General features: G+C 49.3%; 1 protein-coding gene across 1 annotated transcript; it reads left to right on the forward strand.

The window, feature by feature from the left end:
* The first annotated feature begins 1,113 nt into the window (after window positions 1-1,113).
* On the forward strand, window positions 1,114-20,536 carry ONECUT1 (one cut homeobox 1). Its single transcript, XM_081169234.1, has 2 exons — window positions 1,114-2,587; window positions 19,457-20,536. The coding sequence occupies exons 1-2, from the start codon at window positions 1,471-1,473 to the stop codon at window positions 19,747-19,749; spliced, it is 1,410 nt and encodes a 469-aa protein (XP_081025360.1). The 5' UTR covers window positions 1,114-1,470; the 3' UTR covers window positions 19,750-20,536.
* Window positions 20,537-25,591: the final 5,055 nt, after the last annotated feature.

Below are 25,591 nucleotides of genomic sequence, written 5' to 3' on the forward strand. Positions count from 1 at the left end.
AAGGAGATGCCAGAGAGAGGAGGGACACCAGCCTGAAGGGGAGGGCCCTGTGGCTCACATGGGCGTAGCCAGGGGAGTGCAAGGGGCAGCTGCCCCCCTAAATCAAGCAAATATATAAAAATATTTATCTAACTGACCAATTGCGTCGCAGATAACTCGGCTTTGCTCCCCCTTAACATAAAGCCTGTCCCCCTAAAATAAATCCTGGCTACGCCCATGGTGGCTCAGTGGGAGGAGCGCCTGCTGTGCGTCCCAGGTACAATTTTCGCCGGAATCTCCTGCGGAGGCCCCCTGGACCCTGCCTGAACCTCTGGACAGCCGCTGCTGCCAGTCAGTGTTGGTAATACGGTGCTAGATAAAAGGGTTGCCAAAGAAAGCTACCCTTCCCACGCCTACTGACTTCTAGGGGGACCTCCTCCCAGGTAAATGTGTGGCACGGGATGGCAGCCTTCTTGAAGGCGAAGGAGGGACCAGGGGGCGCCTCTGACTCCCTCTTCCCGGCTTCGTCTGCCTTCGTCCCCGCCCACTCTTGGTTCTTCGGCGCTCCTGCTCGGCCGGCAACAGCGGAGACTGCGACCCGCTCCGAACCGGCGCTCTCCAGGCGTGAAAAACCCGCGAGGGGGTCTTCCCATCCGCCGCCCGGAGCTGCGCGCAGCTTCTCTGCTGGAAGCGCGAAGTCGCCGAGGGGATGAAGCACCCAGCGGCGCCGGAGGGAGACGCCGCCTTCCCGTGGAGCTCAGGGCAAGATGAGCCACGACCCGCGGGAAGTTCGGGGACAGTCCCAAGCCTGGGGCGGGCGGGGGGAGAATAAGGGCCGGCCTTTCCGGGGGTCCTCCTCCATGGACACACCCCGACACACATTCTTGGTCAGTGCCTGGCACTCTCAGCCTCCGACGCGAGCGCGCAGCATCCCAGAGCAAGCTGGGCGAGCCGGTCTTGCGCGCGCGCCAGCAGCAGGCACGTGTGAGTGTGTGGGTCCTGACGCGCGCGCAGGTGGCGGGGGGGGCGGAGAGAGGGAGAGAAGGGGGAGGCGCTGCGTGAGTCCCCAGCGCGCATGTCCGCTTTCTCCCAACCCCGGCAGCTGCAACCGCGGAGCCCGTCACCAAAGCCACTGAAACAGTAAGCGGGAGAGCTGGCGATGGCGAGGGAGGCGCACGGAGCCCGACTGGCGGCGCGGCTGAGGCTGTTCTAGGGAGACCGGCGGGGAGGCATCTGCCGGGGGCTCATTCCCAACACCAAAGGAAGCCCTCTCCCCAGCCGCGTCTCCCTCCTGGAATAAAACCCAAATTCTAGCCGGCAACATCCCAGGCCGGGCGAGCCAGCGAGCGAGCGAGCTTCGGAGCGGCCTCGGGGGCGGGGAAGGTGCCGGCGTTGCAGGCGAGCCGGCAAAGGGAAGCGCTTCCTCGGTGCCTCGCGGGCCACCCCAAGCCAGATAGATGTGCGCGCCGCCCGCCCGCCCACGCGGCCACCATGAACACCCAACTGGCGATGGAGACTCTGGGCGACCTCCACGGGGTGAGCCATGAGCCGGGCCCCGACCTGCTCCGGAGCGCCCACCCCCGCGGCGGAGGCGGCAGCGGCGGCCAGAGCAACCCCTTGTCCCACGGCGCTCGCCCGCTGGGCATGGCCGCCCTCCTGGACGGAGGGGACTACGCGCACCACCGGAGCGGCGCGGAGCACCCTTTGGGCGGCCCTCTGCACCCCACCATCACCATGGCTTGCGAGACCCCGCCTGGCCTGAGCATGAGCAGCACCTACACCACCCTGACGCCCTTGCAGCCGCTGCCGCCCATCTCCACCGTCGCGGACAAATTCCCCCACCATCACCATCACCCCCACCACCCCCACCACCCGTCTCAGCACCCTCATCATCCTCACCAGCGGCTGTCGGGCAACGTCAGCGGGAGCTTCACCCTCATGCGGGACGAAAGGAGCCTGGCCGCGTCCATGAACAACCTGTACTCGCCCTACCACGCCAAAGACGTCCCCGGCATGGGGCAGCGCCTCTCTCCGCTCTCCGGCTCCGGCCTGGGCGGGCTGCACGGCTCCCAGCAAGGGCTCCCCCACTACGCTCACCCGGGAGCCGCCGCCGCCGAGAAGATGCTGGCTCCCAACGGCTACGAAGCGCATCACCCTGCCCTGCTGGCCAGGCACGGCGAGCAGCACCTGACGCCGACCTCGGCTCCCGGCATGGGGCCTCTCCACGGGATCCCGCACCACCCCCACGCCCACCTGAGCGCGCCGGGCCACGGGCAGATCCTGGGGGCCGGGCCCCGGGAAGCCCATCCGGGAGCGGCGGCGGCGGCCTCCGGGCAGGTCAACGGCGGCGGGAGCGGCTCGGGGCAGATGGAGGAGATCAACACCAAAGAAGTCGCCCAGAGGATCACCACCGAGCTCAAGCGCTACAGCATCCCGCAAGCCATCTTCGCCCAGCGCGTCCTCTGCCGCTCCCAGGGGACGCTCTCGGACCTGCTGAGGAACCCCAAGCCCTGGAGCAAGCTCAAGTCCGGCAGAGAGACTTTCCGCAGGATGTGGAAGTGGCTACAGGAGCCCGAATTCCAGAGGATGTCCGCGCTCAGGCTGGCAGGTGAGCGATGGGGATGGGGTGGGAGGGAGGCAGCAGCGGGCCGAGGCGAGGTGGGGGGCTGCACACGGAAGGGGCTCTCTCGGCTTTGTTCCCCTTCGACCAGCTCGGCCAAAACGCCCCCTGCACCGTTCCCAAACAAAGGCCCACCAGCCCGAAGATTGAGGATGGAGTGGGTGGGTGGGTGGCCACTGGGGGAGAGGGGTGTGTAGTGTCGTTGCGGTGCCTTCAGGAGCGAGGGAGGGACCTCTCCGCGCGGCCTTTTTGTCTTGTCGCTCCCTGGCCGCGGATCCGGCTGGTCTTCCGAGGCGCAGAGCTGGCCTACAGCGCTTTGTGGCGCGTTAGGATGGGGCAGGAATCGGGGCCACGTGGAAAGCCCCCCCCCTCCAGCCGAAAGCGTTTTCCACGCGCTCTCCTCGCGTCCGGAGTCGCACGGTTGTGCCAAGGGGCTGCGGCAGACACACACACACACACACACGTGTGGCCACTGCAAAAGGCGGCGGCCGGTGGCTGCAGCTCTGGCATTTTCACCTAAACGTCCTTGGTCCTCCTGCTGCCCTGCTCCTTCTCGCGTGGAGGCCTCCTCTTACACGCGTGCTCCGCTGGGTGTCTTCCAGTCTGTCCGGATTAATGTCCAAGGTGGTGGCTGCAGGTCCCTTTGGATCGCGTTCAGTGCACCATTCCTTGCAAACAGAGCTCGTTACTGTGTTGATATTTGGACCTCCCGCCCGCCTTTTGCTTTAGGCGTGTTCTTTTGGTTTGCTTTTCAGCAAATACAGTAATAGCCAACGGTTTGCCCACAAAATTTTCCAGAAGCCAAAGTCGGGAGCTTCCCTAGCTGGCCTGGCACCTTCGAGGGCGAGGAGGGTCAGGCGAAAGGCTGGCCTGGGAAGGGGCTTCTTCCGCCTCCTTGACCCGGCAGGTCTCTGTTACGCAGGAGAGGCGTTGGGCACAGCTGGCTCGCTCTCTGCAGGGTCTCTCGGCTGTGTGGATGGAAAGAGAAACGAGGCGAGCTGTTCGGGCTGAACCCCCTGGTGAAAGGCTGGCCTGGCGCGGTGGCGGAGGAGCGCGCAGGTCCCGCGTAGGTGGCGCCTGTGCGCTTCAGAGCAGCGGCGCCTGGAAGAGCCGAGGAAGTTCCTGGCTTTTGGAGGCGCTGGCTTCTCGCCCTGGAAGACAGCTCTTGTTTCCCTCCGGGCTCGGCCTGCAGCCTGCAACCCGGCAAAAGCTTTCAACAGCCCGCAAAACTGAGGCTGGCGAAATAACCCTTTGACTGGGGGAAGTCCAAGCCGCTGAGGAGACCCGAGCCGTCGAGGATCACAAGCAAGAACAGCGCTTGCCGGAAAAGTCGTGGAAGGATGCGGCAAAAGTTGCGCAAAGCGTGCGCTCAGTCCTGCCTTTCATGAGTGCCCGGCTGGAGGCACTTTGGACGGCTCTCCTGCTGCCAAGAGGCTGCTTCCGTGGGGAGGGCGGCTGGGCGGAGAGAGAAGAGATTCCCCTTCGATTATTGGGAGGGGATTTGCATAGATCGATACTGGAAGGAAACAACCCTTGATCTCGGAATCACTCGACACGCCCTTTCCTCGAGAGGGAAGTCGGTGCGCGCGCGCAAAGCAATCCTCGTGGCTGGAACTGGAAGGTTGCATGTATTTTTGTAATGCAGTTATGAAATATGTAATTTTTTGTTACATTTTATTATATAATAATTATGAGTGCATCCTATATGTTACAGCCGAGGCTGTATAAGACTACGGGATTTCCTACCCCGCTTCTTCCCTCATCATTTCTGCGGGGAACGGACGGCGAGTGAGGAGCCTGAAGCTCCCTGCTTGGCCGTTTTTGCTCCACCAGCCCCGGGCAGCTCCAGGGCGGATTGTGGCCACGAGGCGGTGACACCCCCGAGACGCAGCAGAGAAGGTGCCTGCGGCGTCCGAGGCGGCTTCCCCGCGGTGCCGGCGGCCCAGAGGTCTGTCTTCGAGGAAGGCTTTCTCCTTCCTCCCCGGTGGCTCCTCGGGGAGGGCCGGGCAGGTTCTGGACTGCCTTCCCGCGCCCCCGCGCCCCTCCACCGCTTTTCCTGGCTTTGAGCAGAGAGCCAAGCCAAGCAATCTGCGGCAAATGCACCCACGATCGATTTTATTTTGTGCAGGTTTTAAAGGCGAGATGATCTTCCTAAGTGGCAAAAATCTGCGCCGATTGATATTGATGTATGAACATCAGTTCGAAACGTCGTAAATTACTCCAGGCAATGCAAATTAAATTTCGCCTCCGGATTATAACTCGCTCTCCGGCATTTAAGGGAAGAATTATCGGGCCGATTAAGATCCCGCAGCAGCAGCAGCAACTCGCCCCTTCGCTTCCCTCATTTCCACCTCTCGGCTTTTTCCAGTGGTCCGAAGCACGTGGCATCTGCCGAGGTCTCTCTCTCCCCCCGCAACCGCCCCTCCAAGCTGCTCTCAGCCCCTGCCAGGCAGCCCAGCTGGCCCAGAATGACAAGCAGGCGGCTTCCAGCGCCCATCCAGCGTCTCCCAGCCCGCCATCTCCTAGGCTTAGCTGTGGCTTAGCTGCCCGGAGAAAGGCCCATGGAGGGGGGCTGGGCCGGGCAGGTGATGAAAAGTTTGGCCAAGTTGCCCTTTGCCGGAGAGAGCCTGGCAAACCGAAAGGAAGAAATGGCGGACCCCAACTGACTAGGAGGGGGGCACAACAAGAAGGGGTCCCTTGGGGGATGGGGTGGAGAGAGCGAGCAAGAACATCGGGGTTTCTTCTTCTTCTTCTTCTTCTTCTTCTTCTTCTTCTTCTTCTTCTTCTTCTTCTTCTTCCCTGGAAAAGTTTCACTGGGCAGCGAATGGGGCGGAATCCTTGAAATAGGAATAAAGACCGAGGATCCTATCTGCGCATTTCGCAAGCATTTAAATTCGTGTCTCCTCTTGATCTTTTCAGACAATTGCACTAAAAGGGGTCTATTTCTTTCCGGTGCGCTATAAAAGAAACCTGGACTGGGTGCGGGGGTGCGGCTTTGCGTTTTTGTTCCTGGCAGTGTTTCCCCGGTGACGTTGAACGCGCCCTTCCCCCTCCCCCAGGCAGCTTCTTCGGAGAAAGGCGAAATCCTGCCGCTGGGTCTGCTCCGACTTCCACTCAAGCCAGGAATTGCAGAAGCTTCCGCAGCAAACCAAGGGTGGGTTTTTCCAGGACCTCTGCCCTCGCCTCCTTCAGCTGGGTTTCAGGGCTCCCTGCCTGCTCAGTGACAGAGCATCTGCTTCGCAGGCACAAGGTCCAAGTGTCAGTCCGGGTACCTCCAAGCAGCGCTGCCAGATAACCCCGCCGGAAACCACTCACTGCCCATGCTGAGCGAGGTAAATCAATGGCTTGACTAAGTGCCTAGGAGCCAGCTTCTAGGGGCAGAGGTCCCTCCCTGAAGCAGCGTCTCCACCTCCATCGTTCTGCCCGGACACTGAGGTCCAGCGCCGAGGGCCTTCTGGCGGTTCCCTCACTGCGAGAAGCAAAGCTACAGGGAACCAGGCAGAGGGCCTTCTCGGTAGTGGCACCTGCCTCGTGGAACGCCCTCCCACCAGATGTGGGGAAAAACTACCAAACTTTTAGAAGACATCTGAAGGCAACCCTGTTCAGGGAAGCTTTTAATGTTTAATAGGTTGTTGTATTTTAGTGTTTTGTTGGAAGCCGCCCAGAGTGGCTGGGAAAACCCAGCCAGATGGGCGGGTATAAATAATAAATTATTATTATTATTATTATTATTATTATTATTATTATTATTATTATTATTATTATTTATATTTGCCCCCCCAGTTAATGGGCATTGGCATTAAAATGGTGTGCATGCACCAGGTCATGTGATCAGCTATGTAGGGTGGGGCTTACCTGGGTCCTCAATATTTTATTCAAGTTGGCACCCCTGACTCACTGCAGTGATGCACCTAAATCCACCTGGCTGGCTGCCTAGCCTTTCTACTGCACAGGTGCCAGCACGGGCTGAGTATAGGGGGCAGGTCGTTCAGGTGGAGAAGGTCCTCTTCATCATGGGTAGGCAAACTAAGGCCCAATCGCCTTCTCAATCCGGCCCACGGATGGTCCGGGAATCAGCGTGTTTTTACATGAGTAGAATGTGTCCTTTTATTTAAAATGCATCTCTGGGTTATTTGTGGGGCATAGGAATTGGTTCTTTCTTTTCCAAAATATAGTCCGGCCCCCCACAAGGTCTGAGGGACAGTGGACTAGCCCCCTGCTGGAAAAGTTTGCTGACCCCTGGTCTTCGTCTTCCGCTGGAAAAAGGCCCAGTGCTGGAGGAATTAAGATGAAGAGAGAAAAGCTTCCTATTTTCACCTGGGATGAAGGAAAGGAGATGGAGAGAGGAGAGTTGTTGCAGGAGGAGGAAGGGAATGTGAGGGGAAAGGAGAGGAGATGCGAAATAAACTGGCAGTGGGTGGCGGAGTAGTAGTAATAATAATAATCATAATAATATTATTTATACACCGCCCATCTGAGTAGAGTATAGCTCACATGTGAGAGGAGAAGGAGAGGGGGGAAATCACAGTGGACTAATAAAAACACATTGAGAGGCATGGAGAGGGGGAAAGTAAAATATGGACTTTCCTACTTAGATCCTCTGGATCAGCAAATTCTGTCTTAAATGAGGAGGCTGTGTCACCATCCCTCCAGAGCCCAATGTCTGTACTTAGCTCGGGGAACACTGAACTATGGAACTCCTTGCCACAAGGAAATCACGGTGACAAGAATTTAGCCTTTCCAATGGAAATGCTAACTGACTACTTATCTCCATCTCCACCTGCCGCCATTTGGGGTCTGACCTCACCTCTGCAATGCCAGTGGTCAGAGGTGGTTGCAGTCCAGCACCTTCTGGAGGGTTGCCAGTTCCCCACGCCTTGCTGTAGAACAACCCTTCAGCCCCTTTTCTGACAGGAGCCTTGATCTGCAACACTGAGTGGGGGTGTGCATTGGGGTAAGAGGTGATGCCAAGGGAGGGCTGGAGGTGTAAATAAATATCAGACTTTGAAAAGCTGGCTGGTATCACTCAATAAAGCCCATCAGTTTTGTTCAATTAATTAAACGAAATAATTTTAATTGGACTTTGAATAAATGGGCAATTAATCGTTGCTGTTACTTAGTGGGTTGGGTAAACCACAATTCTGAATACAGTGGTACCTCTGGATGCGAACGGGATCCGTTCCAAAACCCGGTCGCATCAAGAGCAGAATGCAACCTGTGTTTGCGTGTCTGTGCGTCACGATTCGTCGCTTCTGCGCATGTGCGTGATGTCATTTTGAGCATCTGCAACTGCGCGAGCGGCGAAACCTGGAAGTAACGCATTCCGTGACTTCCGGGTCGCCACAGAGCGCAACCCGAAAACGCTCAACCCAAAGCTACTTCAACCCAAGGTATGACTGTAATGTTTTTATAGGTTTGGGGGCACTGGGGAGCAAAGGGGTGGCTGCTGCATAGCCTTTAATTTAGGATGGTTCCCACCACCTTCCTCCCTCTTGGGCTGCTCATCCTGGAACTGCCAAGGTAGGCAAGTACATTCTGCTATTGGCCTAGTGTAGGATGAGAAGACCAGGATTCTGGCATAGGTTTTTTAGTTTTTTAAATATACTTTGATTTACATGCTCACTGTATCTTCACATTTCTCTGTTTCCTATACTCTGTCCAAAACTGCTGAACTGGATTTCTGGGCTGTCCTGGGCTGATTGTTCCCTGACCCATTGCTTGGACCATTGGAGTTATGCTACTAGTGGTGGTCCAAGCACCTGCGAAAGCACAAGGGGAGATGGGCTGGGGTTGCCAAGCAGGAGACTTGGAATCCAGCTGGCTGTTTTCCTACTCCTAAGGAGGCCACTGTAAGGTAGTGGGGACTCTGAGCCCCATATGCCCTCAGTGCCCTATACATGGGTGGTGGCAAGCACAGAGAGGGCAACAGAATGGGGTGCCTGTTGCTACCAGTGGTGCTGCACAGAGTTGGCGGTGGAGGAGATGGTTCTTCTCGTAGGCTATGAAGAATGAAGGGTAAAACCAGCAGCCTGGGCAGCGTCTGGTAGTAAACCACCTGGCAGGATAATTGAGGTGGGTGCGGGAGCTGGCCTGCTTTGCTGAAAAGCCTGCTCTGGTTTTCTAATTTCCTGCTGTAGCAGCTTCTGCTAATCCCACATAACTATGGAACATGAGAAATGGACTAGAGGAGGTGACTTCAGCAGCTTGGCCATTAATCTCAGCCCCAAAGGAAAATGCCCTTGAATCAAGAACTGGGGGCGATGCGCTGTTCCAAGTCAGTGTCGTCTTCCTTAGCTATGTGAGCATTTGTGAGGATAAGGGACCGTTCTTTTATGGATTTTTTTAAAAATTGAAAATTAAAGAGCGTTTAGAAACTTGTCTGGGCATGAAAGCAAGGAAGGGAGATGCTCAACACTAGCATTATCCAGTGGGTCACCATAATCCAAATGCACATTTAGGGCTGGTCATTGAAATTTATCGGGCCAAGGTCCAGTTTTTCCACATCATCACATGGAAAGCAAAGGAAACCTGCAGAACTAGTTTCTGCATTGGAATGAATCTGAGAGGGAATAATAATAATAATAATAATAATAATAATAATAATAATAATAATAATAAAATTTATTACTTATACTCTGCCCATCTGGCTGTGTTTCCCCAGCCACTCTGGGCAGCTCCGAACAGAAAATTAAAAAGACAATAAAACATCACACATTAAAAACTTCCCTAAACAGGGAATCCTCTTTAACACTGTCTTACAGCGCTAACTTCACACATGACCCTCAAAGCAGTTCCTCGAGTTAGCCTGTTAGGCAAATGTAAAGCTTGACATTTAGGTTTCTTTCCTGCATTAATCTAGGCCACATATGGCACTGATGCCACCAAAAAGGCTCAAAAGGTATTTTAGGCTCCATTTCTCAGCTGAAGTTTAAACCAGGTGGATTCTGGACCCCTTCGGACAACCTACTGAACATTTGTTCTGATTTGCTTATTTCATTTATTTGAAAATTATTCACTCTTTCTTAGAGTATAGCTACGTGGCTTACAACATATAAACTGAAACAAAATAAGTTTACAAGTATTTGTGAAACATAATAAAAAACATTAATAGATATTGAATGCTTTAGATAAAAAATAATCTTGCGAGGGCCTGTCTAAATAGGGCGATTTTCAGCATTTTGCTGGCCCACAGCTTACGTGGAGGTTAGGCCATCTTTATTGAGCATTTGTTCAGATTTTTTTACTGGATGGTTATATGGCAGAGAGCATTCATCCTAATTTGCCTGTGGGGCGCTGACACACCTTCCTGCTAGCCACTAATTGACCTCATGCTTTTCAGTGCTGTTGTCCATCCTTTCCCAACTACAAAAAGGTCCAGGGCTTTTTAAAAAAGTGGATTTGTCACTCTTGGCTGAGGAGCCCTTTAGTAAAGGTAAAGGGACCCCTGACCCTTAGGTCCAGTCGTGGCCTTTAATCCACTTTAAATGCCTCTTTTGCATTTGTTGTTTTATGGTGTGGGTGTCATTAGAGAGAAATGCAGGTTTCCACACATGTCTGGTGAAATCCCGATTGCCTCCTGCGTGTTCTCCTCTCCAACTTGATGTTTTAGAGCATCTCTAAGCCAGCACACATTTTTGCTACAGCACACCACAGCCTTCTATCTGCCCAATTTTTATCTTGAACCATTTCTTTGGGCTTCTGCCCTCATTTGGAAAGTTCAGAATATCTTTCAGCACTGTGTAATATCCCCTCAATGAGCAAGAGGTCAAATGAGGACCTAGGTTCCCCTTCAGCCACTTTGGGGTTCACACCAAGGCTCTGACAATGTTCTAAGGCAGCCTTTGGGGAAAGAGAGAGATGGGCGTCACCAGCCTGTTCCATCGCTGGCCTATGGAGAAGGCTTGTGCTGACATTTGTATTTTAGTAACAAGTTAGGAAATGAATGCCACTGCAGCTTGAAATATTCCCAGCCTTGGACAGGTAATTAAAGCAATACGTTAAAGGCAACAATCAATCACCGCTCTCGAAAATGATAGCAGAATTCACTTTTGCTGCCAAGAGCCGGTCTTGTGCTGCTTCCAGGAGGAAGGGGTGCTGGGAATGGGGGAGGCTTCCTGCCTTGCCCCACTCTGTGCCATGGTGATGCAAGGAGGAGATGCCAAGACTGCATTCGGCCAGCTGGGACTCTTTGTACCTCCTCTGACTTGCACGGTGCCTCTGCTTCCAGGGTCTCTCAGCCAGCGCCCGTTCCCTGGTCTTCTCAACTAGACTGGCCAAGAATCTGCTGCAATATAAAGGGGCTGGTCTGCCGCACCCTCAGGTGAATTGTGAGTGGGCTTAGGAAGGGTGGGGTACATTGTCCCTCCTCTCTGTCATTTCCACATGCTCTCCTCCAAATACACTCTCTCCCCCAAAGTCATTTTTTCCTGGCAGATTATCTGGCATCAGCCCAGCAAGAATAATAATAAAAAAAGCTGCAATCAAAGCTTGGGGACACTGGATGGAATCACTGATCATCAGACATGTACCATAAATACGTTTTATGACCTAGGATGAAACTGTAATGTGGTGCAGCGGATCCTGTTATTATTGCATAATTAATTTGATCGTCTGCGCCCACCAACGATTTCAGTCAGGTGCAACATTGCCTTCTGCTTAAGCTCTGTAGCAGAATGTCTGCGGGAGACTGCTGCCCTTATGCAGTGCAGGGATTTTATTGTACAGTGGTACCTCAGGTTACAGACGCTTCAGGTTACAGACGCTTCAGGTTACAGATGCTGCTAACCCAGAAATAGTACCTCAGGTTAAGAACTTTGCTTCAGGATGAGAACAGAAATCGTGCTCTGGCGGCGTGGCAGCAGCAGGAGGCCCCATTAGCTAAAGTGGTGCTTCAGATTAAGAACAGTTTCAGGTTAAGAATGGGCCTCTGAAACAAATTAAGTACTTAACCTGAGGTACCACTGTATGAAGAGTGGGTACCCACAAGTTACTAGCCTCCCCACCAGCACCACATACTTACTCCAGCCCTTTGGGGTACATTAAGAAATAAGGAAAGGAAAATGTCACTCCCAATACTTCTTCACCTGAGTGCCTGGCTGTAGGCACCTATTGGCAGAACAGAAAGACGGACTGGATCTCTTCCATGCCTTCAGATTTTGATGGACCCATGAGTCTTTTTAACCCCAGCATCAGTTTGTTTCCAACTTTCTACTTTTAATGAATGCTCTTCCCCTTTGTCTTATCCAGTGAGGGTGAGGGGGATACATGCCACTTTGTGTGGGATTCTGGCGCATCTTGTAGGGCACATAGCCAGCTCATCTCACAGAGCCCCAGTTACCCTCATGGATGACCTTTACCAGGAGAGGCAGGTGGGGAGTGAAGCCATGTCACTGTTGCTTGACCTCTCAGTGGCGTTGAATACTGCTGATCATGGTACCCTGATTCTATGGGATGGCAGTCCAAGGTGCCATCCTTCTGTGATTCTGCTTTTACTTATGGATGCAGTTTCAGAGAGTGGCATTGGGTGGCTGCTGCGGGCAGGATTCCTGCGTAGCAGGGATGGCCCTCAGGGTCCCTTCCAACTCTACAGTTCTATCATTCTAGGACAACAGAGCTGTGGGCTGCTGCAGAGTATCTTCTGGTCCCAATGCTCAGCCCCAAGTTGTTTAGAGTTCAGTATTCTAACTGCAGAACCTTAAACTTGGCATAGCAAACTGACAACTGTTGTTCTAGCTAATGCACCAGGTATTACCATTCTTGGGTTAAGTGTCAGGGACTGGGAAGAGGAGGAATGGTGGAGACTGCCTCCCCAGCCTGTGTCGGAGCTTGCGTATGACCGAGCTGAAATGGCTCTCCTCCACGTCGTACTTCAGAATCCATCGAAGCTCTGCTCTGACGGTGATTAACGACCTAAGCTTTTAATGAGGCTTCAGGCACACTCCCATTACGCAGAGTATCCAAACAGCAGCAGAAGGAGCTGGAAATATGTGCTACATCGCTACGTTTATTTCTAACTATGCAGGACAGAAGATGAAAAACTGGAAGAAAGAAACAGGAAATCAGTAACATCAACATCTGTCTCCTGTCTCCCGTGAGACTTCCAACAATGGGAGAGGAGGAGGAATAAGCACCAGAGGGGGGACAGCTGATGGGACGCAGTGTCTTTAGAAAGCATTCCAGACCCCCCCACTCCTTCCCAGAACCTGGCAAGCATTGAAAGTAGGAGAGCAGAGAGCTCAGAGGCAGAGGGTGCATCTCAGCACCCGCAGTGATGACACATGAAGGGAGAGAGGGAGGGGGTGGAGACTCACTCGGGGCAATGCCATTATTCCAAGAGGCTGCATTTCCAAGCCTCTCTCTGTGAATATTCAATAAAAAGCAGTTGGTAAGAACTTTTCCTTGTCTTATCCATTCCTGGCGACCTGCCGTGGAAGTTGGATCCACTGCCGCCTGACATTAAGACAGCTTGACCAGAGTGATTCAGGCACTGCACTAGTACAATACACTCTGTGTGGGGCTGCCCTTAAGGTCATGAGGCCATCACTGAAGAGGCCCTCCTGCAGCTGCTACAAGAGTGGGGTCTTTAGTGCAGAGACACCCACTGTATGGCGCATCCCCCCCTGCTGATATTAGACATGTGCTGATAATTTTCAGTTTGTTAAAGACCTTTTTGGTATGTGGGGAGAGGAGGAGGGGTATTTTACCCAACGCTTCCTCCTCTCATCTCCCACTCCTTAGAAAACCACATGCAGGCCTCCTTCGATGCTTTAATGGCAACTGCGCTGATGCCAGAAGGGACTCTGCGGTTGCTTTTTGGCAGCGTCCTTGTGGCTGGTTGATTTATAACCTCCTTTCCTTGGGCTCATTTATTCTTTGTTAATGTTTGTCTACAAGTGAGGTTGGACGGTTGTTGCCCAGTAGTGGGAACAAGTCACCGGGGCCCTAATTCGGAACTTAGATAAGCATCAGTGGCAAATAAAACCCAAACCGCCAAATTCTGAGTGGTGGTGAAAAGAGACACTTCTGCTCCCACCAGGCTGCAAAAGGACCCCCAAAGAGGCTCCTCGGTTGCATGTGACTCCCCAAAAGACCACTTTGGAAACTGCTGCCAGATGCGTTGCTTGCAGCCAAATGCCATGTGTCTCACCGTTTCTTACTTTGTTGAGGAAATGAGGGGGCTCAGACACACCTTCATTCCAGGCAACGATCCAAAATGTTCCTTCTCCACCTTGCATTTGCCAGAGCCTGCGATGCGCATATGGCTATGCTTGACCTCTGAAAACCTGTTGCTGGGAATGGCAAGTGGGGAAGAGGACTGTGGGGGGAGGTTATTGTTATTGTTATTATTACGTATTTTGTGTTTTTACTTTGTATTTTTATGCTGTGAACTGCCTTGAGATCTATTGGTGAAGGGCAGGATACAGATTTAATAAGTAAAAATGGATGATACCAAGTGCTCCCCTGGCTGACTACTGGGAGAACAGGGTGAGGGATTATGATGGGCTGCCTTCAGCCCAGAGGCAGAGCATGTCTCCAGGTCACCCAGGGGTGTGTGGGTGGGTGGGTGTGGGTGTGTGGGTGTGCACGTGCGTGCTTGCCCAGGCCCTCACCATGCTTTATTCTGCAAAGAGAGAGGCTGTTTCAGACCAGAAGCAGATCTAAAGCTAAAGGTAAAGGTACCCCTGCCCGTACGGGCCAGTCATGTCTGACTCTAGGGTTGTGCGCCCATCTCACTTAAGAGGCCGGGGGCCAGCGCTGTCCGGAGACACTTCTGGATCACGTGGCCAGCGTGACGAAGCTGCTCTGGCGAGCCGGCACCAGCGCAGCACACGGAAACACCGTTTACCTTCCCACTAGAAAGCGATCCCTATTTATCTACTTGCACTTAAGAGTGCTTTCGAACTGCTAGGTGGGCAGGAGCTGGGCCCAAACGACGGAAGCTCACCCCGCCGCGGGGATTCGAACCGCCGACCATGCGATCGGCAAGCCCTAGCCGCTGAGGTTTTACCCAGAGTGCCACCAGAAGCAGATCTACACCTGGTCAAAGATTGTAAGTGACACGCAGGTGCATGGAGGAAGCAGGGGAGAGAGTTGGTCCCCAAAATGGAAAGAAAACAGGTGATTGGCCATTGTGGGAGGAAGCAGGAATTCTGGGAAGAAAATGATCTCTACTGCCACCATCCGTGGTTTCTTCAAAGGTGTTCCAGAATACCTAGCAATGCTCAGCAATGGTTCAGGTGCAACATCTCTAACCTTGAATCTGCACCACATGACTAAGTTTTCATTTCATCAAGCTTGAAATCAGGTCAACTCAAAATATTTGAGCCTTTGTTGTTGTTGTTGAAAAGAGGAACTTTTATGCTCCTCCCTCAGTGCATCAGTAACCATTTAGAGTTATTGGAGGTCAGTCGTTTATCTCGGTTCAACCGAAAGAGGCAGATTGTAGTGACATTGTCAGTATTTCTACTTCCTCTTACCTGGTAGAGTATGCCAGCCAGTTCCAATATCTTTTGGCAGAAGTTTCGATTCCATTAAATTGTTTGCCTATTTTCCGCTTGCCACATTGCCGGTGTTTCAGAACAGAGCTCAGAGAAGGCAACTTTGCCAGCAGCTATTATGAGGAAATGATTCGTTTAGCACATGGGTAGGCAAACTAAGGCCCGGGGGCCGGATCCGGCCCAATCACCTTCTCAATCCGGCCCGCGGACGGTCCGGGAATCAGTGTGTTTTTACATGAGTAGAATGTGTCCTTTTATTTAAAACGCATCTCTGGGTTATTTGTCGGGCATAGGAATTCATTCACCCCCCCAAAAAAAAATATAGTCCAGCCCCCCACAATGTCTTAGGGACAGTGGACCGGCCCCCTGCTGGAAAGGTTTGCTGACCCCTGGTTTAGCATTTCCTACTTCTGGCACTAAGTTGGCCTCATTCTGCACACTTCACTAGAGAAAAAGAGGCACATGCCATTACTCTTTACATCTGTTTGTATGTATATGGCCTTTTAAACTGTGGGTTTTTTATTGTTTAGTTTGTTATTATGTTATGTATTTTTGTGTTTTTGTACTGTAAACCACCCTGTGATGCTCAGATGAATGGCGGTATAATGATGATGATGATGATATGCAGAGGGCTGCTAGAATATTGCTGTTCTGACACCTCCAACATCTACTGAAATGGGAATAGATGAGTCACATTGAGCAGATGCCTCACTTTTCCTCTTTTGTTTGGCTGTGCTCCTCCTTTTATGCAGAGAGCGTGTTCCATCTAGTGGACGACAGCAGCTAGGACAGGAAGCCAGAGCCTTTCATGCAAAGCTGTTTATTCTCTAAGCACTTGAGATGTTGCAACCAAAATTTTGCATGCTGGTTCCTGACATCAAGGACCATGTTCTTGTCTATGTCTGGATAAAATCAGACACCATTTCGAATCAAGAAGGCAGACTGAATCTTTCAAAAGTGCACTGATTCTGACCACTGATTTCAAGGCTGCGCAGAATTTTTTGGGTTTCTTATAATTCCCAAGCAATGCTAGATAGGAGGCTGCTAGTGCTGTCATACATTTGGTTTATTGATTACCTTGACTGCTTTGTGCAAACAGGTGGGAGAAATATACATGAAACTGATGTATTTTGGCTCAAAATTTGACCCAAAACACCCTAAATGAAGGTGAAAAGATAGCTGTAGATTTGCAATTGTAGATGGATGTCATTATCCCAATATGTGGCTCATGCACTGCTGTCTATAACTGGCTCTGCTCCATTTCCCAAACCATGATTTTGTCTCTGGTTTCCATGGGGAGGGGAGCGGTACTAAAAAAAACCCAAAAACCCTCTAAGCATCCTAAAGTCTGCTCTGCCTCCATGGCCAGTGGTGGTCATGCCCTTGTGTTCAGCTCCTGTTTGCTGGCTTCCCACTGTGCAAATAGGATGCTGGACTCAGTGGGCCCCTGGCCTGATCCAGCAAGCTCTTCTTACTTTCTTATGCCCCATAGACGAATGAAGCTGTTCCTCCATTCATGCAAGGGCCTGAAGGGCCTTTTCAGTGGTGGCTCCGACCTGGTGGAATGCTCTGTCCCAGGAGACTAGGGCCCTTCAGGATTTAACCTCCTTCCTTCAGGCCTGTAAGACAGAGCTTTTCCACCTAGCCTTTAATTTGAATTCAGCCTGATCTTTTATTTCCCTTCTCTTCCCTCCCCTTCCCCTTTTATGAAGATTACCTGCTCTGAGACCCCACAGCTAATTCTTCCCTGGCCTCCTCGCTGGCCCAAGTAGGACCAATTCAGCCAGCTAGCCCTGAGGATTATCTAATGCTTATTAGATGGATTTCCCCTAAATTTATTTCTGAACTTTGAATTTTATTGTTATTCATGTTTTTATACTGTGTTTTATGCTGCTTTTACAACTGTTTTAAATTTGTTGTTAGCTGCCCTGAGCCCGGATTTTGAACCGGGAAGGGCAGGCTATAAATAAATAAAAATGTTATTTATTATTATTATTATTATTATTATTATTATTATTATTATTATTATGCAAGCTGCTTGGTTCATATATGGAGCTGCATCGAGCCGTGATCAAAAATGCAGGAAGAGAAAAAATTCTTTACTTGTTCCTCACAGTGTTTTTAAAGAGAACAAACTTTGCATGTCTAGAATCTGTACTTATGATAAGGAATCCTCTGGCCTCCAAGGAAGATGCTGCTTTGGCAGGGACAGCAACAACACACGCCTTGGAGACCAGATCTGCCACCTCCTTGGCAGCCTTCTCCCCAAATGCCATCTCCACAGCAGCGCTACTGGTCTCATTCCACCCCAGAGAGGTGGGGCGCCCTCCGGGGGTCTCCAGGTTTTTGCACCCACCCGTGAAACGGCCTTTTAGTCACACCAACCATTGCGTAAGGTTGATTTGACTCCCTCGCTTCCTCCTGAAGTAGATCTTCACACCCCTCTTGTCCCTGATGTAGGTCTCCATTCACGCCTTCTTCCCTGGAAGTGGGGTGGCATTTTGTGTTTTCACCTCAGGTGCCAAAATGTCTTGGGCCGGGCCAGGGTTTGCGGGAGCAGAGCCTGCCAGTACAATCAGGTGGAGCTGAATGCTCCTACTTTACTTAAATATTCTTCATCAGTGAGAACAAGGCCACCACCTAGTGACCACCAAAGGGAACAATCATGCAAAATTATGGGAGCAGCTGGCTAAGCATGTTTATCATATTTATGCTGTCTAAAAATCATTCCTGGCCCCAGAAATTGTATGGAGACTGGGTGGAATGGGGAGGGGAGGGGGAGTCTACACTTCATAAAGGTAAGGGGTAAAGGGACCCCTGACCATTAGGTCCAGTCATGGCCAACTCTGGGGTTGCGGCGCTCATCTCGCTTTATTGGCCGAGGGAGCCGGCGTACAGTTTCCAGGTCATGTGGCCAGCATGACTAAGCCGCTTCTGGCGAACCAGAGCAGCACACGGAAACACCATTCACCTTCCTGCTGGAGCAGTACCTATTTATCTACTTGCACTTTGATGTGCTTTTGAACTGCTAGGTGGGCAGGAGCTGGGACCGAGCAACAGGAGCTCACTACGTTGTGGGGATCCAACCGCCAACCTTCTGATCAGCAAGTCCTAGGCTCTGTGGTTTAACCCACAGCGCCACCCGCATCCCTACACTTCATAACCACTTCCTATTCCTGCCAAGCCTGCAGCAGCCAGGGCAGAGGGTGGGGTGCTTCCCCCCTTTTGTAGTTCACTCCATTGGGAGGGCAAATCGCCATACTAGCTCCTGGGGCTGGTGTGGTTTTTCTCCCCAGTCTGGTAGATCTCTGAGGAATAGCAGGGAGAGCTTTAGCTGTTGTGGATCTAAGGCCTCCCTGATCTGCCCTCTGTACAGCAGGCCCCAACTACTCAGCCACAACATCAGAGAACAACTCCTGCGGCTTTTATCTTCCACCAGCCTTAAGGCTGGGCCATAGATACCAGGAGCACAGGAGTTTGGTAAACTGCTTGTGGGTCCCTCCCCCCCTTACAATCAAGCTATATATAAATTTTATGGGGTGGGGAAAACAAATTTTGATCCCAAAATATCAAGAACTATTGCACATGTCAGCAGTTACCACATTGCCGACATTTACTGTGGGAGACAGGGATTGAGAAATTTAAACCTCCTATCCCACATGTGTGGGAGAAATAAAGAAAGTAAATGGGATGTGAAGCCTTTTGAGCAGAGTAAAGCAGTTATACATTTTGCAGTTTACTAAAGCTTAGGAATAAGGCAATTACACCATTTTATGCCTTCTATTTGTGGTCTGTTGACCTCCCCTTCTTCACCTCCGTTGCAGAGAATGAACCACATGTTTTTAGTAAGATAAACAAAAAAGATTTACAGTGGTACCTCTAGTTATGAACTCAATTCATTCCAGAGGTCTGTTGTTAACCTGAAACTGTTCTTATCTAGAGACGTGCTTTCGCTAATGGGGCCCCTTGCTGCCGCTGCACTGCCAGCACACAATTTCCGTTCTCATCCTGGGGCAAAGTTCTCAACTCGAGGTAACTCTTCCAGGTTAGCGGAGTTTGTAACCTGAAGCGTTTTTAACCCGAGGTGTTTGTAACTCGAGGTACCACTGTACTTACATTTCAATGCAGACAGCAAATGCAGTACAGGTGAGAAGTATCAAGGATTATCTTTTTGTTACAGAATTCCTGCCCAGAGGAGGGAGGGGAAGTGACCACATAGAGAGTCCTCTCTAGGAAGTTCAAGAACTCTCTGTGTACTGGCACTGTGCCTGTCTAGCAAAACATGCATTTGTGATTTGGCTGCAAACCCCACATTTTGCACCGAATTCAAGCCATAGTGTTGTGTTCTTTTTCATTTCAGCTTGCAAACGGAAAGAGCAAGAGCATGGGAAGGACAAAAGTAACACCCCCAAGAAGCCCAGGTTGGTCTTTACGGACGTCCAGCGCCGGACTCTACATGCAATATTCAAGGAAAACAAGCGCCCTTCCAAAGATTTGCAAATCACCATTTCACAGCAGTTGGGTCTGGAGCTCAGCACGGTCAGTAACTTTTTCATGAACGCACGACGGAGGAGCCTGGATAAGTGGCAGGAGGAGGGCGGCTCCAGTTCAGGCAATTCATCTTCTTCATCAAGCACTTGTACCAAAGCGTAAAGAATTGACCACAAACTAATCTTCGGTGGAAAAGCTTTAAAAATAACTGAACAGGACTTCAAGAAAGCAGGTTTATACTTCAACTCTTTTTAAAAAATGTTATTTATAAGCCCCAAAGAAACCAAAGACTTAACTTCACCTGATGATGACTTGGCTAGAAGAAACACACTTTAGTGGGATGATGGCTTGCAAAATGAAGAGACTGGGAAAAGAGGGCAGGCTGCTAGCTTTACACCTTCGCCCATGATCTCTTCCGCCCTATGTGGCCGGTTAGTGATCTGGAGGGCAGCCATTGCTTCTTACCAGGATGCTCTCGGATACGGCTCTTTGTTTCTACGGCAACACCATGGAGGTGAAAGATGTACATAGGATTCCGGGTGCCCACCAGCAGCGAGGAACATAGCCAGAGCTGGTCTCAGAAAGTACAACCATAACAGCATTGAGTCACATGAGTTCGTTTTAAAAAGTAGTGTGATTTTGCTCTTTTAATTGTTTGAACTTTTCCAGTTCAATACCTGGATACAAGTTCAGATAAGAAATTCGAATGCTTCCTGAACCAGTTGCATTCTCTTTGTTTGTTAAGGGATGTGTCCATTTAAAAAAAACCAAACAAACAAACCAAAACAACCCCACAATTTCATTGTAAAACTATCAGGTAGGTACCAAAGAACACATTTCTAATTATATTGCAGGTATATTGTTGCAATGCTTTTAATACACCAAAGCTATTTTTACACAAAATTCTATGTAGAGATGTAAGGGTAAACACCTCATTGTTGTCAGGCATCCAGCTTTAAGCAAGACAAACCGTTGTTCCAACTGTGGCAATTTCCTCTGCACACAAGTGATACAAGACAGTAGTGTAGAGCCGATAGGATGGTAAACTACACTTTGTGGAGGGCCCTGCATTTGTTGATGTGCGAACCCAGGGCTCCAGTAGGAATACTTGATAGTCTCCCCAAGTCAGAAAAGAGGCGTATACTACAGAAATTCAGGTTGCCCGTGTGTGTCAAACTACCTTTTTTATTACTAGAAATTCTAGGCAAACAGCTGCTATGTCTCGCTTCTAGACAGTGTGCATTTTATTTACATATATATTTATGCTCATAAAATTTAAATTATAATTGTTTAAAATACAGGCAACAACCTTTCTGCCCTAGCTAAAGTGAGCCACAGGGCAACCGAGAGTTGTTGGGGTTCCCACTACCTCAGGGTAGAATCCTAGTCCATGACCTTAAACCAATGGAAGGAAGTTATTTTGAAGTCTGTGCAGATATTTTTTAAGAAGATATGGTTAAAACTAGGGAGGAATTCTAATGATATTGAAAGTAAATGAAGAAACCTCTTTTGCTTCCCTTAGGAAGCAGGCCTCACAATGTGTTCTTTTAGGAAGGCAGGGGCAGAGGCAGTTTGGAGTGCCACCAGTTGTATGAAAGCTTAAACCAAATTTAACTTAAACCCACTTGACCTATTGCTCAAGATAAGCAACCCAGTGTCAACAGCACCATGACATTTCCCTAGTGTTGCAGGGATGACAGGATGGCATCGCAGTAAGCTCAGGATTTCATCACCAGCTGAAATACAGAATCTTCTGGGCTATGAATCAGATGGTGTATTTGTACTGAAGCCCATATAAGCTTGTCATTTGGGAATTATAGAGACCAAGAGCAAACCTCTTTTAGGCACTGCGAACAACTGAATCTGGCCCATTCCTCTGTTGGCACTTACTAGGTTGTTCCCTGGGTGCAGGGTTTTGTTTTTGTTTTTGCACATCTCTTATTTATTTATTTATTTATTTATTTATTTGAGAGAGTTCTAACCAGGTAAGATTTAACAGGCACATTGTTCTGTGAATGAAAAGTTTTGAATGCATGGTTGCAAGTACAGTATTTTTTGCACCATAACACTCACTTTTTTCCTCCTAGAAAGTAAGGGGAAATGTCTGTGCGTGTTATGGAGGGAATGCCTACGGGTGGCATGCCTACGGATTTTCCTTCTCTAAAAACTACGTGCGTGTTATGGTCGAGTGCATGTTATAGAGCGAAAAATATGGTAATTGTTCACCCATCTAATGAAAACTTCCATTTTACATGTAATGGAAGCAGCAGTGTTTACATTTGGTGACTTGGCTTGTCTTACGCTTATTTATCTATTTATTTATTTATTTATCAAATTTGTATTACGCCCCCCCCCCGCCCCTTGTCCACAGTTCTCAGGCCCATCCACAGCATAAAAAATACAAGATAAAAACCACAAAATGCATAGGACAATAGATATATAAATGTGCACGTATATCTCTTAGATCCTGGGATATTGATATGAAACACTTTCTTTTAGTAAATCAGGGTTGTAGTTAGAGGATCAAGTTACAAAAACTGTCATGTTAAATCCATATCCCCCCACCCCCAGCCCCCCCCCAAGGTAAACTCCTATGAAAGGAGTGTGGTGAGGCCTACAGGGTGCAATGCAACAGGGCCAGACTTTGACCATATAGGTCATACCTTGGGTTAAATGTGCTTCAGGTTGAGCGTTTTCAGGTTACGCTCCGCGGCGACCTGGAAGTAACGGAGTGCGTTACTTCCGGGTTTCGCCGCTCGCGCATGCGCAGACATTCAAAATGATGTCCCACACATGCGCAGAAGTGGCAAATCGCGACGCGCACACGCGCAGACACAGGTTGCATTCGCTTCAGGATGCAAATGGGGCTCCGGAACGGATCCCGTTCGCATCCAGAGGTACCACTGTAAAATAAGCTTGGGGTGACTACAGAGACCAAGGAACACGTAAATATTTTGGAAAGCTCTTGACTGTGGGAAACTGTACCAAATACTCCACTGCCAACCTTTTCTCCCTAAAGAGGCTACTTACTGGCAGCACTTAGTATAACTTATTTTGAAAACAGGGCTTACACTTTGTTCCAGAGCATCAGGGTTGCTCACTGAGTATCTGAAAGAAGCAGATTTTGAGCTTCAGCTTAATCTGAAGAAGTTGCGATTCTGCCTTGCAGGGAGTTGTCCCTTCCAAGTCTACGATTCTGTGATTCTATGAGTGTTGAGGCCTGCAGTCAGGTCTTTAAGACTGCAGTCCCATGTACTCTGACCAGTCATACCGATCAGATGTGCACAGATTTCTGTCTCCAAATATGCTTTCAAAATATATTATGCAACAGAGACTGCGCACATTTCAGGGTATGGAATAAACTAAAACTTAAGTAACTGAATCTCAACTTAGCTTGATATTTCTGTCTGCCCCGCCCCACCCCCGTTGGGTTCATTAAAAAAAAAAAAAGACAAGCCAGTTTTAACTTGCGATATGATTTGTGACTATTTCACTTTATGATTTTAAAATTTAGGAAAATGTTGCTTTTGTTAAACCTCGAAAATTCAGAAATGGAGGAATATTTAAACTACATTACCACAAGCTAGTGTTATTTCCTCTGTTATGTATTTTGAGACAACATGCTAAAACCAAAGAGAATAATACCAGCATACGCTTTTTACCCAATTATGCAATTTCAGTATCTCTCGCTAGATGTTTATATTTAGAATTCATTGACTTTCACAAGCGATTATTTGATTCGCCCCAAATGCTCTGTTCACGATACAAGCCATCCTCTTTGGACAAATGTAATATGTGAACTGGGCAGTTGTGGATGCAGCCATCAGCAATTTGTACCTTCGTAACAACTGGAAAAGGATCACAATGCCAGAAATTGCTGCCATACAGCTTATCTCTGTATCCATGTACATGCAGAACTGCCAGCTGAGGTCTGGGCTGCTTGTATGTATAAGAAAATGTATTTTGGAGAAACACCCCATATATTTTATAGCCTTTCTCACACAAGCAGGTCTTAGTTATTCCTTTGGGAGCTGGCTTCCCTAGGTATGTCCTTCTGGGTGGCAAATGGGTTGTGCAACTGGGTTCTGCATGCATCATTCCCCAACGTCATTGACGTCACCTGCTGCGAGAATCTGCTCTTGCAACTTGCTTCCCCTCCTGCCAATCAATGTACTTCCCAGGTCTATGCAGGCACATTGGTCGGATCAGGCCCATAACGTTGTACTTTCCCAAACCCCGCTTCTCAAGTTGCCCAAGGCAATTTGCCACTGTACAATTTGAATGGCCATGTTTGCTTTGGTCAGCCAAGGGTCTTTAGTAAAGCCAAACCTGAAACTAGAATTTAACCCCTAATACTTGAAGTGGCCCATTAAGTGGCGCAGGCTGGTTATCTCATTTTACTCTTGCAGAAACCTTTACAGCCAGCCTCTTATAGGCTGCCCCCACCCCCCCACAATCCTTATAAGCCCCTATAATGTTGTACCTCCAAATTCTTATCATCTTGGGGGTTCTGTGAAGACACAGGCCACCAACACCAAAACACATAAATGGGTTAAAGTTGAGGTAGGTGGTCACTTTACACACATCAATATGCTTATGAATACCAGTTGATGGGGGAGCAACAAGAACTTCAGTTTTCTTATGTGATAACTTTGCTGAAATCATAAACAATGTAGAAATGACTAGCCACACTCCAGCTGCAGTAAAGGATTTAATTTACTGCTCACCAAAGTGTTAAAAGTTTGTTTTGAACTCAAATTATATCTCAACCCACACAAAAATGCTTGAAAAAATATATACCCCAAACATTGCAGCAAGGACAGGCTTTCATTTTTCTACATACATGAAGCAAAACAGCAGAATTTCTTCTTTATTTTTAAGTTGCCTCCCTAGCTCTGTATCTCAGGCGTCGGCCCACGCAGCACATTGCCTTAACCACATGAATGGCCCCACTAATGGCAAAGGGAACTTTCATGACGTTCAGTTCTATTGGGTGTGTGAGGTGTTTATATACTGTCAGGTGTCAGTTGGACTGGCCTTAAAGATTGCAGAATCTGGTCCAAGTCCACATGAACATTTTGCCCAAATGGACTGAAAGTCCATTGCTGGCTTTGCTTATACCAAAGAGTCCTATGACACAGCTCTTCACCAGAGTTGAACAAACCTGTTCCTCACAAAGGGATAGACCCATCTCCTCATTTTTTCTTCCTTTGGATGTGAACACTATGCATTTAATGAACAAAGAGAAAGCAACAAGCTATCTAACTGTGTTTGGGATGCATTCAATGGCCCTAGAGGCCAATTGGAATCTTTCTTTGGCTTTATGGGTTATTTATTGTGGGTTAGTTTTACAATGCATTTTGTAACTATTTCCTTTAAACAAAGAAGCAGAAAGGAAGGAATACTTACACTACAATTTAAAAAATGAAAAGAAGAGGAAAAAGTGTGTTAAAGCTCTACTATTTATAGTGTGAACCAAAGATGCTACCTCACTCAATTTCCACTGGTGATTTTGATCGCATTGATGAAACCAAAGAATACCAAAGATTTTTCATGCACGGCCTGAGTCTGAAAAGGGAACTCATTCTGCTAAATCTTCCGTTTCAATTTACTTAGTGTGTAAATTTGTCTTCATTCATATCTGTAATAATCACACTGGCTTATCACAACCATGATGGCAACCGTGACAATAGAGCTCTAGGCAACCGTGTTGCAAACTTTATAAACTAGGATGAGTGCCTTGCTTGAACCAAAGTGTTAAACCGCTCTTGACCTCTTTATATCTCACCTTTGAATACCTCAGCCTAATAGAAAGGCCACTGATTAAAAATAAACGAAATAATTCTTCACCGTGGTGCTTTTTGCCATGCTATCATGCAATGAAACTTTCTTTGATACCAAAGGAAAAATACTTGTTTTGATTTCCACTTCCTTGCTGACAAACCAAAGGTTTCTTCTTTCCCCTTGCAAGTAGCTTGAGTCCTCTACCTAGACAGGCCGTGCC

The sequence above is a fragment of the Podarcis bocagei genome, assembly GCF_964188305.1.
Source record: "Podarcis bocagei genome assembly, chromosome: 14".
Taxonomy (NCBI): domain Eukaryota; kingdom Metazoa; phylum Chordata; class Lepidosauria; order Squamata; family Lacertidae; genus Podarcis; species Podarcis bocagei.